This window comes from Centrocercus urophasianus, unplaced genomic scaffold (assembly GCF_019232065.1).
Source record: "Centrocercus urophasianus isolate 14NV4802_14NV808 unplaced genomic scaffold, USGS_Curo_1.0 seq_10, whole genome shotgun sequence".
NCBI classification, from domain to species: Eukaryota; Metazoa; Chordata; class Aves; order Galliformes; family Phasianidae; genus Centrocercus; species Centrocercus urophasianus.
In genome coordinates, this window is record NW_024884142.1 from 31,946,878 (window position 1) to 31,960,064 (window position 13,187).

The window sequence follows — 13,187 nt, forward strand, 5'->3', positions numbered from 1 at the left end:
GTTTCTTCTTCCTTAGCCACTGACTCTTTGGCTTGCTAGGTCTGTGTTGAAAATACTCTGTAGGCAAAGACAGTACATTTAGCCTTCAGTTTGCTAGGAGGCAGCTGCAAACTCTTTATGCTGGAATTCAAACAGTAGGTTCTCTTTCCTTTAAACCTACATCTAGGAAACAAGTTATCCAGGAATAATCATTTATAGCAGTAATTCTTTTCTTCCTGTGGAAAGGATGGTAAAAGCACCTGGCATCCCTCTGCTCAGGCTGATGCCACTGTCAGGGGTGGAAGCCGCAGTGGAGAATCAGTCTCACACATATATGTTTATCTTAGGCTTAACAAATATGTGTTAAGGAATGCAGTGCACCTGCACAAAATTTAACAGCTTCTCTAGTAGACATTTAATAGAGAGACTTTCTTTTGGGATTGCATCTGTCCTTGCACTGAATCAAAGCAACTGGCTGAATATGATTTTTTTAAAAAAGAGCCACTGGACTAGGATGAAAATGATGAGTTTTCAGAAGAGACGTGGTAGTTTATCATAGCGATACTAATATCGCTATGATAAAAAATTCCAGCTCAGGCTGGATAAGATAAATAGTGCAATTATAAGTGAAAGAAACTTAGTTTAAAGAAGATAAAATACATTAATATTTATACTAAAGATCCAAGCAAATTCACATTTAATTTACAGAAGTGCTGTGTACCTAAACATCATATCATCACTGAGTGGTCTGAGAGAAACTCTGATCAACTGGAGTGTATAACCGAGGAGTGACTCTAAAAGAGTCAAATAAATAGAGAATAAAAATCACATTTTAGGCCAGTTAGCATGTCCTTTGCCTCGTGATTATAGAGTACTGAATGTGTTCTTGAGATTAGCTACGTACTTGAAAACATGGGGGATAATAAAATACTATGACAGAAAATGAAAAATGAGACATTTGAAACCTTTGTGGCAAGACTGTACCTGGGAGCATAATTTGTGTTGATTTTTGCAGGTTCCCGTAAAATGGAATTTAAGGGCAGTTCCTGGCATGAATCCTGTTTTGTTTGTCAGTATTGCCAGCAACCACTGGGAACAAAACCACTGATCACCAAAGACAATGAGAATTACTGCGTACCCTGTTTTGAGAAACAATTTGCTCATCATTGCTACTCTTGCAAAAAGGTAACTGCAATAGAAAAATGAAAGCATTGCAGTGTGCTACCATGTTAGTTTTGGTCAAGATCAGATTGTCCAACAGCAGAAGTACACCAACAAAGACTCTTTCCGCAATCTATAATGTGCAGGTTTAAAACAACCTCTGCAAATTCATAGTTCCATTCTCATCTGGAGGTCTGAAATCTAGACCAGCATCACACAATGGGTAAAAAAGAAAATATCATCAGAACATGTAAATTCTTACATTAGCTCTTTTCAAATATTCTGTAAAAGGGCTGAAGATAGAAAAAAAAAGGGGGCAGGGAGTTATCTGTGGGAGTTCTTGAAGACAAGTTGCACATCTAACTGAAAGTTCAGACTGCATGCTTAACAAGCTTTAACAGAGTAAGAACATAGCTTTCTACCCCTTTACTTACCATTTTGTCAACATTGTATATTTTTAGTGCTTTACACTGAGCCAAACAGAAAAAGCAGGGAAAACGATCTTGAAATCAACAGAGCCTCTTATCAACTACAACTGCTTGTAATTGGTTTTAGCTCCTTTTCAGGAGCACCTGGGGGCTGTATTGTCTGTCTAGTGGATATTCATACGACATGTTTTAAAGTATTTAACGTTGATGCTCCAATTAGAAGCCTGTAGTCTTTTTCATCAATAGAGCTCTCAAGGCATTTAGGAGAGAATCTAGGAGAATATAATGAACTGAAGCTCCCCTGTCTGATTCCTGAGTTGTACGGATGAAGTATGAAAGCTTTAATAATTCCTTTTCTGTTTCAGTTCTTTAACAATAGAATGGAAATATCAGTTAGTTTTCCTTATTCATGGAAATGTTGGGTGTATTTACGGGGATAAATACATCAGAAATTGTGGTGTGTCTGCGTAGCTCTGTAACACAAGTCCTTGCAATAGTTTAGGTAATCAACAGAAAAGAGATGTGCATTAGTAGCAAAAATGATATATCTGTAGTTAGTGACTTTTTGGTTCTGTGCTACTGTATTTCTAGGCAATGGCTGCCTCTGTAGAAGCCATTAACTCTTTTCCTGAGAGCAAACTTATATCAAGATGCATAAATATTGATATATTAACACTGGAGAAACAGAATACGACAAGGGTGTCACACCTCACACCATCTAACTTCAGATCTCAAAGAAAGATACCTATGCTCCTTAGTGAAGCAATATTGCTCATGGGGACAGAGCAGCATTATGCAAAATGTTTGGTGAGCTGATAGGACAAGTCGAGTCCTCCTTCTGGCATTGATATTGGATGCTGAAAGCTGGCTGCGACAGTGTTTGTTGTCCCCTTGTGCATAATTGATAATAATAAACAGGTTGATATAAACTTGTTTAGATTTGCAATAAATTTATTCACCAAAACAAATACATTGGGATTATTTTGTTATTTTGTTAAAGGTTGTGATTTTTAACAAAGGTTGATGTTTTACTGAAAGTTGTATAACACCTTTCTTACCCAATAATGTCTGATCTTGCCTTAATGAACATGCCTCTCTTTATATTTGTCAGATATATTTGCATGCATAATGAGCCACCTAAGCTGAGAAAAGCATTCAGTCCTACCTCTTTGTCTCTTGAAATGTATCAAGCAATAACCAGTTTAAGTACTATTTAGTTATGGTAACACAAGTCAAGTTTCCCAATATTTTAGAACGCAAAGTTTCTCTTTCTTCTTCCAAATATATCAATTCATCTCTCCTTCAATTTCTTGTGTTTTAAAGTTGTCTCAAGTTGATGAAAACACCCACTAATCTGATTCTATTCTCTAGGGAATTGATTTAAGCTGCTTATTATGACAGAATTTTGTTTATTCTTTAGTGTCCATGGTTGGAAAAAAAAAAAAAAAAAAAAAAGAAAAGAAAAGAAAAAAAAAGATTTATTTCTCTTCATCAAATTACTTATTTCCAAATTTTTACAATGTTAAGCTGTAAACATCTTCCTCTAACAAAAGTTTTTAATTTAAGCAAACTTGCTTAAATTTTTAACTTGCTGCCTCTTGTTTGTTTATTGTTTGCTTTTTGTTGTTTGTTTGTTGTTTTTTTTCCTTTGTTAGTTAAACTCTAGAAAGTGTGTCTAAATATTCCTATGTTGCTGTATTTAGGCATTAATTTGCATTAAATGATCACATGACAAATATAGTAATTCTTATCCAAGTTTATTAGAGAAATTGAGGTTAGCAATATTTGCATGAAAGAAATCAGGATTTGCTTCTTAAGAAATCTAGGAATGCAAACAGACAACATGCATGCTAGCTAAAATAACTTTACTGTATGAAATTGCATCTGTCCCATAAACAAGAACTGAGATCAAAGAGATTGAATTGCCAAACTGAAATCCTGAATTTTGTGCCAGAAAAAGATGATTTGAGATTTTGAGATTTTTACAGAAAGGCAAATATGAGTTAGAAGTAGCCCAATACTAGAATACTAATATTAGTAACCATTTACATTTTTTATTGCCTGACATCACCCAGTATTATTCTTTGTTTTCTTGAAATTGTGCTTTTCCAGAGAGATTTTGTGATGCCTTTATTTTTATTTCATTGTTTACAACTCTTTCTCCTCCTGTTCCAACTACAGTCATTCATTCACTCTCATACATGTGTCTTAGCAGTAGAAATACCACCTTACATCTCATTTTATTCCTAGAAAAATTCCTTTATACAATCTCTGACAACTTCAGTGAAACCTACCCTTGATCACACTTATAAAAGCCAGAGAGCAGCTGAAAATTTCCCCCTTCAGATATAACCAATAGAGAGCTTTGAGCGAGTTGCAAGGAATTATAAACTTGATGACACTGACAAATGCTAGTCTTTTTTCTTCTGACAGTGTAGACCTCCTTTTAGTCTCATTTCTGCTTCTTTACTGCCTCTTTCCTCCTGTGTAAAATACTCTTTGAGTTTCAAGACAGGAAAATGTCAAGTCCAGTTGGAGATTAACCCTCGTCTCAATATCAGTTCTATCAGCTACTCTCCATCACTGAGAATTGTATGAGTAGGAAGAGTACGCCTGATGCTCAGACTTTACCCGGAGTTTCATCACTAGACAACCTGTTATATTATAAACTATAAGGTGTGTACACTGGTATGTTCAGATCAGCTGCAGTGAGTCAAATTGAGATGACCGCACTGTCTCTCTTATGCATATTGTAAGAGAAAAAACAAGTGGAAGGACTTATGAAATACTTGATAATCCTTCATGATCCTTTCTTTCATTACTTTGTTAGGTAATAACTTCTGGGGGAGTGGCCTACCACGACCAGCCTTGGCATAAAGAGTGTTTTGTGTGTGCTGGATGTAAAATTCAGCTGTCTGGGCAAAGGTTTGTTTCCAGAGATGAGTATCCATACTGTGTAGACTGTTTCAGCAAGTTTTATGCTAAGAAGTGTGCTGCTTGCAAGAAACCTATTACAGGTAAGTGCTATCTTTTAGAAAGGTCCAGATACTGTGGAGTCATAGTTTCCTCTGAAATCAGATGTTTAGTTTAAAGAACAGCATTAAAAAATATTACGTCATAATTAAAGACTGAGGGAGTCAGGTACTGCAGAGGCCTCACCCCATGCAATGTAATGTCTTACTCAGAAATACTGATCATGTGTTCTCTGACTACTGAGTTCTTTCATATGCCAAACATTCTTCAATTTACCCTTTTCTGCACTCAAAATCATCCCCAATAATGCATTCTTTTGATTTCAAAAAAGATTCCTCCTGAGACAATGCATACACACAATTCCCTTATGGCTGTAATTGGTTTAGCTTTGTTTTTAAATATAAATGTAATAAAATTGAACGTGAATTAACTGCCAGCTGATAAGGCACAGCTGTTATGTTGGAGAGCTTGCCAAGCAACAAAGATTTATTGCATGCATCCCTGTGTCCCTAAATGATTTGTAATTAGACATACAGGTCAGTAGTCCATGGTAGCTGAAATTATCTGAGACCATTGGCTGCTGTTCTGCATTATGATTCTATTATGTGGGAAGTCAAATCTTGAAAAGTACTGCCTGACTGATACAGGTGCATGTTGCATATGCAAATGCATAAAGAAAATCATGAATACCCAACCAAATAGGGATGATTTTGTTCTCCTTCCTCTGGGGGAAAAAAAAAAAAAAAAAAAAAAAAAAAAAAAAAGCACAATTGTTTTATTTCATTTCAAATACTCATCATAGGAATTTAGTGATCTGATAATTTCTGAAATACATTAAGATACTTAGTGGCAAAGGCTAAATTTCAGTGTCATATAGGAATGTGTATGTCTTTGCATTGCAGATAATTTTCATGACAGTTTTTGGGAAGGTTTGTAAACCTGAAGGGACATTCTGGTAAACCCATTCTGTTTAGAATGCATAACAGGGTATGAAACCAAGCAAGTAACATGTAGCTTTACATAAATTAATTGTCATTATCTTTTATGTTTTGTATCACTACCTTACAGTGTTTTAGTTGGTTCTTTTTTTTTTTCTATTCAACTAACAAACAGCACTTCAGACTATGGTTCATTTATATGAACAACATGATCACATTTCAGGAAACAGTTATGTTTCTGAACTACGTCCAGAAATGCTGAATTTACTTCCTCTCATAATCTCTTTCAGCTCTTGGAGGTGCCAAATTTGTCTCATTTGAAGAGCGTCAGTGGCATGAAGAATGCTTTAAGTGTGCAAGATGCTCAGCCTCACTGGTGGGCCAAGGATTCCTCACCAAGCAGGATGTGGTCCTTTGCCATGAATGTGGTTCTTTGTAGTTCTGTGGAGAGCTATAAAGATGCATTATTCTCACTGTATAACCATGTATTTTGTTACTCTGCAGTAAGAAAATCATCTAAAAGGTGTATCGCTTATTAAGTAATTCAAGTGACTTTCCAACAGCAGTTTAATTCCATCACGGTTCTGAACTGCTTGTTATAAAAACAAATAAATAATCAGCCACACACTGCCTCAGAAAACAGTGCAGAAAAGATTAGTATATATTTTAAATGTAACTGCAGTATGTTTCTCTTTGTAACACACTGCACTCTGCTGTTAGAAACTTTATCTTTCATTTCCCATGAACCAAGGAGATGTATAGAAAATCTATGTAACATATGTCTACTTATGAGGCATTAGCATTGCAAGTGAGGAGAAGGTACGTGTACACAAAGAGACACCAAGTCAGGGAAATCCATTCCAGGGCCAGAGAAAGAGATAAAAGGTCTTTTTCCTCTCTTTATTGGTATTGTTGAGAGTTCTCATCAGAAAAATAGAATTTCCAATAACTTTATTCATCCAAAAAAACTAAACGATAGGTCCTTTCCCACAAGTGGTTAATTGCACTTTATTTTTCAGGCATAAATGTTTTAGAACACAAACAAACTCTTTTTTATTTTTTTTTTTAACCTACTGTAAGAGGTACCAATTGCCTGAGGTTGGACAGTGGTAATGTATAGTTTCCAGTATTAAAAATGATTTAAAACTCTGTCTCCATTATCTTCTCTAGGTCTTCAAGTGCACTCTTAAAATATAGTTTCTCTTATTTGAGGCAAGAGCCAACACACTGTTGTTCCTTTAAACTTACATTTTTCCTCCCTTCAACAGTCATTTGCCATCAATTAAAATACTGATAATGGCTTTACCATTTCTGCACTACAGTCTTTTATTCACAGTCTACTCCTTTTCTTGTAAATGTCTGCTGTCTGTAGCAGGCTATCAGCTGTTCAGAGCCAATACCCATTCATTCTGCCATGTGCCAACATGCATTTGCCAATATTATGTCAAGAATTTGTAACATTGCCATCTCAAGGTAGGCAGTGCTCACATGTAGTACAAAGCATTAGTTTCTCTTTCCTCAGCTCAAGCTATATGCACACTGTATGTTACAATGGCCTGACTCATGCTGCAGTACCTCTCCCAGGCCGTGGTGTATGGTACCATGATTCTGAGCCTATTAGAAGTGCTTTATTCCTCATCTCATTATTCTCTGTCTGAAAATCATTCTCTCGACTCTGATGTTGAATGCTTACAGTTATTTGGCTGACTTGAGAGTGCTTTATTCATACTGAATTATGTAGATGCTGCTTCAGGTAGAAAAAAATAGAAAAAAAGTAGTTGTAAGCATAGGTAGGGCAGAGTTGTATAGCAGTGGCATAAAATCAACAGGTGCATAGCAATCTGTTTCCCAATCAATAAAGTATTAATCTTCTGCTATATGTGGTATTCATTTTATTTTTTTTTCAGTTTCATCTTTCCTGACTGCTTTTATTGGAGTGTGGAATTGGTTTAGTTTCTGTCTTTTCACTTAAACGTAGCTGCTTCCTTCTGTGTTTCCACACTGCACATGGCTGAAACAGGTTCTTGGTAATATTTGGATTCCCATAAATAGAAATAGGTTTCACTGCCTTAAATAAATATAAAGGAGGAGTGGAGAGGGACAGAGGGAGAACCACATGCGCGCACATATTTATGGAGGTCCACAGGTATTTACAATGCTCTAAAAATGTGCACTGAATTAATAGAAATTAGCCCATTAATAAATGTTAATGGCCTTAAATTTTTAAATGAAAATGATTAATCACCAAATGCAGTCTGTGGGGCTCATCTATTACTTTTGTTGCGTGAAATAACATTCAACAAACTGCAAGAATGTGGTTCAGGCCCTTTATTCAGTCTTGTCAAGTAACATTCTAGCTTAATCACAAAATGACACAAGAATTATCAGGCAGAGCCTTAAGGCACAGTGTAGGCACAGATCAGACAAAGTGATCACGATAATCCCAATCTTCTATCCCTAACATTTAGGAAAATCAAATTCTGCTCTGACTCACCAACTAATTATATTTTTAGAATTAGTACCAGAAGAATTATGTATTTCTCCTGCAATAAATATACCACAGTCAATCCTGAAACTGAGCATTTTCACTTCGGAGCAGTAATAAGAAATTAATGTGATTACTATAAATAGTTGGAATAAAAGTTACATTAGATTGATATTTCCTAGTCATTCTGTCACCAGTTACTGAGATCTGAACATAAATGCAGTAATATTCTGCACAATCTGGGTAACTTATGCTCATGATAAATGAAATCCAATTGGAATAAAGGCCAGAAAAGGCTACAAGAATAAACTGCATGTATCTGTGCAGATAATGGAGGAGATAAGAAAGTGGCTCAAAGACAAGAGACTACAGTGATTCATGAAAACAGAATAAAGCACATATTTCATGACCAGAAAGTGAGAGTTACAAGGCTGATGCATTATAATGGCGACTCTTCCAGGACATCCAGGTACCAAAGTGGGGAAAAGTTATGATTTTATCAGTATTTTAAATAGCATGCATGATTGCCTGGGATACCAAAGCACTGGCAAAGTGAACCAGATGGTCAGCACGATTAATTGTAACTAACATTTGATTTATTGCAGCAAGAATGCAATAAGTGGAAGATAAGAATCTACAGATAATGGGAGGAGTGCAGGTCACCTGGGAGGTGACCTGGGGAGAGGGTACTTGGGACATCCCATGGGACAGGGTACTTGAAGGTAAAGGGGCCCGAGATAGTTGGTTAGCATTCAAGGGCTGCTGCTTCCAAGCTCATGATCAGAGCATCCCAAACAGGTAGCAGGTCAAGAAAGGGAGTCAGGAAACCTGTGTGGATAAAGAGGGAACTGCTGGGCTAACTTGAGTCGAAGAGGAGAGTCTACAGATCACGGAAGGAGGGCTGGCCACCTGGGAGGAATATAAGACTGTTGTCAGAGGACGAAGGGAGGCAACTAGGAAAGCTAAGGCCTCCTTAGAGTTTAACCTGGCAAGAGCGGGCAAGGACAACAGAAAGGGCTTCTTCAAGTACACTGCAGAAAAACTAACAGCAGGGGCAGTGTAGGCCCACTGATGAATGAGGTGGGTGCCCTGGTAACAGAAGATACAGAGAAGGCGGAGTTACTAAATGCCTTCACTGTCTCTGTCTGTAGTGCTGGAGGCTGTCCTGAGGAGCCCAGATCTGCATTGCTCAGACAAAAGCAATTACACCAGTGCCTGGAATGCTACCTTATGAGAATCCTGAAGTTGTGGGGGCACTGACCTTGACTGCCATGCCCCCGCCCCCCAACTGCTCTCTTGCTTACCCTGCTCACAGTGGTGGGGTGAACGATATGATGGAACAACTCAGATAAGGAGGGGGAGGTTACACACCAGGTACAACTCTGCACAAAGCAGTTTCAGTTTGAAGAGGATTCATTTAATTACCCATTGAAAAGAACTGGGATGGTGAGAACTAAAAGCAAACTCCAACCGCTTTCCCATTCTAACTTGAGCCTAACTCAGGTGTTTGAAGCAAGGATGGCAGCAGCGCATCTCAAGGATGCTCCCCAAACTGGGACACGTGTTCACTTGTTGTCAAAGCTCCAATTTTATGTATTTTTTATTATACTCAAGTTATGTCCATAACTCCCCCCATCCCCATGCTGGGGGCTACTCTACTTCCATGTGGGCTGTGACCTCACAGAGTTATCCCCACCCGCTGGATTATGATCTCATGGCTCTGCTCATGTCATCCAGCAGTCAGCACTTTGCTTCTGCCAGTGCGGTCGTGACCAGCTTTGAGCGATGGTTGTCGACAGCGTTCTCCTTATCCCCAGCCTCCTGCTCCTGGTGGCTGGGGTGTCTCTGCTCACCGTTTCCTGGCGCCGACAGGTAGGGAAATTTGAGGATGGGAGTCACTTGAGGCTAGGTGACTGAGGGCTTTGGGGTGGGGGTGAGGGCTGCCCCGCAAGTCCTTTCACTGTGCCACGTTCATGTGCCCGTAGGGTTCTGACCGGCGCCAGCAATGGTGGACATGGTGGCTGCAAGTGGTGGCATCGAAGTCAGGTGAGTCCCCTGAGGGTCAGCCTGGCACGTTCCCAGGCTGGGCCAGCCCCCTGGGAGAAGCCAAGCTTCGTACCAGCCTCTGTCATGTAGCAGCCAGGCTGGGTGGGCCTGGAAGATCCCTGGTGCCCCCCTACCCTACTGTGGCTCATGCCCGCTCCCTGTTTTACAGGTGCTGAGAGGCAGGCAGGCAGGCACAGGAGCCCCCTGTGCAGGCCACGTTGCTCCCAGCAGCAAGCATCGCCACGGCAGGGCAGTCCCATCCTGCCCCATCTCATCCAGCCAGGAAAGATCCGGCCTTTCTTGCTGCGCAGTCGGTGCCCCTCTCTGCACACGGACTCTGCCACTGGTACCACGAGCTCTGCGGGGAAACCCGGCAGGCTTCCCAGACAGGACCAGCGCCCGCAGATTCTGGTGGCACGCGGGACCCCCGGGACGCTCAGTCAGCGTCCTAGGCTAGGCGGTGGAGTTGAAGACCTGCCACCTGAGATCTCCAACTTCCACCAGTGAAAGGGAAGGTCTTCCAGGTGGGCCTCGTTCAAACAGAGGAGAGAAAACGCTGGCGGGACTACGAGACCAAGAGGCGTTTTTGGCGTATGCTCTCCCCAGCACTTCCCAAAGTGCACAAGAAAGCAGGAGCAACAGCAAGACCATCCCGAGGACCAGCTCTGAGCCTGGAGCAAAAAGCAGATGGCAAAACTGAAACCCGCCAGCCTTTCAACTCTGGCTTCCGTGAGAAGAGGAGCACAGAGAAATCGGACTTGCTCGCTATGGAAAGGCTGTACCGGCAGCTCCTGGTGTCCCTAAAACGATCCAAGACTAACAACGATTGCTACAAATCAGGCAGCGGAACTGAAGAGCAACCACCTGACAGCTCTTCCTGCATGCTGCCACCAATGAAAGGGACAAACGAGCATGAGGACATCCTTCAAACAGAGGAGGGGAAATGCTGGTGGAAGAGCAAGACCAAGTGGTCTTCTGAGTACTGCATTGCCTCCCCAGCACTTCCCAGAGTCTAGATGGAAGCTGGAGAAGCTGCAGGACCAACACCAGGACCAGCTTCAAGCCTGCAGAAAAGGAGATAGCAGTACTGAAACCTGCCAGCACCTAAACACTGCTGTCACTGTTATGGATTTATTGTTAACATACCAAGCGAGAACTGAATCTCAGCCCTAAGATCATCGTTTGCATCATACCATTTCAGACTGAGATCTTTCAGATTTTTAAAAAAGATAATTTAATAAAAGTCTCGCTACCCTTCAGAGAATTGTTATCCTTATTTATTTTAGCAATAAGAGCAAGCTCTTTCTGCAATGAGCATAGAATCGTAGAATCATAGAATCATAGAATCACCAAGGTTGGAAAAGACCTAAAAGATCACCCAGTCCAACCGTTCACCTATTCCCAATAGCTCCTACTAAACCATGTCCCTCAACACAACATCCAGCCTTTCCTTGAACACCCCTAGGGTAGGTGACTCCACCACCTCCCTGGGCAGTCCGTTCCAGTGCCTGACCACCCTTTCTGAAAAGTAATACTTCCTCATGTCCAGCCTGAATCTCCCCTGCCGTAGCTTGAAGCCATTCCCCCTGGTCCTATCACTAATGACACGAGAGAAGAGGCCGACCCCCAGCTCACTACAACCTCCCTTCAGGAAGTTATAGAGGGCAATGAGGTCTCCCTTGAGCCTCCTCTTCTCCAGGCTGAACATTCCCAGCTCCTTCAGCCTCTCCTCATATGGCCTGTGTTCCAGACCTCTCACCAGCTTTGTTGCCCTCCTTTGAACACGTTCCAGGGCCTCAATATCTTTCTTGCAGTGAGGGGCCCAAAACTGGACACAGTACTCGAGGTGCGGCCTCACCAGTGCTGAATACAAGGGAACAATCACCTCTCTGCTCCTGCTTGCAACACTGTTTCTGATGCAAGCCAGGATGCCATTGGCCTTCTTGGCCACCTGGGCACACTGTCGGCTCATATTCAGCCGAGCATCAATCAATACCCCCAGGTCCATTTCCTCTACGCAGTCCTCCAGCCACACCGCCCCAAGCCTGTAGCGTCGCCTGGGGTTGTTGTGGCCGAAGTGCAGGACCCGGCATTTGGCCTTGTTGAAACTCATCCCATTGGCTTCAGCCCAGCTCTCCAGCCTGTCCAGATCCCTCTGTAGGGCCTCGCTACCCCCAAAGCAGTTTCAGAGCATGTAAGACTGCGCTGGGGAAGGGATCTGAAGCAAAAAGGGCCGATGAAATGCTCCTCTGGGGGCTTCTTGAAGCCAGCCAGCAAAAGTGCTTTGCCTGTGTCAGGGGGCTGCCAGCTTGTGGTCAGGCTGCCAAGCTCGCAAGGGCGCAGCTGGCACTGCCCACTGTGGAGCAGGCTACCTGGCCATAAGTAGCCTCCGGGAGGGCAGCAGCTAGCTGCCACCCACAGGGCGCACAGGGTGAGCAAACGGTGTTGGTGTGTGCACCTTGCTGGCTGCAGTCTGTACAGCAGGTTGTTGAGCCTCTGCCAATACACATGGTGAGTCTGATCGCTGGATGTGGTTTAAGTCAAGGGCACCCATCCTAACTCACCCTACCAGACGTATGATTTGTAAGGTGTCAGTAGCTTGTAGAGATCCTGCCATGGTTTTTACCTGTACAACGACTGTTAGAAAAATTGTATGTTCCCCGGGAGAGGCTTTGCACAAACATGAAGGTGTCCAGTTCACTGGCTGCAGAGTTACAGAACCTTGCAGTGGGGGGAAGTGGAGACAACACCTTGCAGAACTGGTATGGGGTCCTTCAGGAGGAACTGGCTGTCAATGAGGAGGCTAGGCAAATCTTCTCCAGAGGTCTTATCTCAATCGGATAGGCCTTCCAGCAATATGACAATCTCTTCTCTCTAATCCAGTCACCAGTTACACGAGCGAAAAGACCGACCGCCAGCTCACTACAAGCCCTTCAGGTGGTTGTAGAGAGTTGATAAGGTCTTTCCTGAGCCTCCTCTTCTGCAGACTAAACAATCTCAGCTCCCTCAGCCACTCCTCAAAAGTCCTGTGCTCCAGACCCCTCACCAGCTTTGTTGCCCTTCTCTGGACATGGTTCAGGGCCTCAATGTCTTTCTTGCAGTAAGAGGCCCAAAACTGAACACAGTAACTGAGGTGCAGCCTCAGCAGTGCTGAGTACAGAGGGTCAATTTCCTCCC

At 41.9% G+C, this 13,187-nt stretch overlaps 1 protein-coding gene across 14 annotated transcripts in view; it reads left to right on the forward strand.

Moving 5' to 3' along the window:
• FHL5 (four and a half LIM domains 5) overlaps positions 1-7,356 on the forward strand; it is a 30,661-nt gene extending 23,305 nt beyond the window's left edge. For all 14 annotated transcript variants that reach the window (XM_042818150.1, XM_042818122.1, XM_042818058.1 and 11 more), the window contains 3 exons: positions 995-1,164; positions 4,399-4,585; positions 5,770-7,356. In XM_042818150.1, the coding sequence (XP_042674084.1) occupies positions 995-1,164; positions 4,399-4,585; positions 5,770-5,918 (506 nt within the window). In that variant the 3' untranslated portion in view covers positions 5,919-7,356. The remainder of the gene's footprint in view (positions 1-994; positions 1,165-4,398; positions 4,586-5,769) is intronic.
• Positions 7,357-13,187: the final 5,831 nt, after the last annotated feature.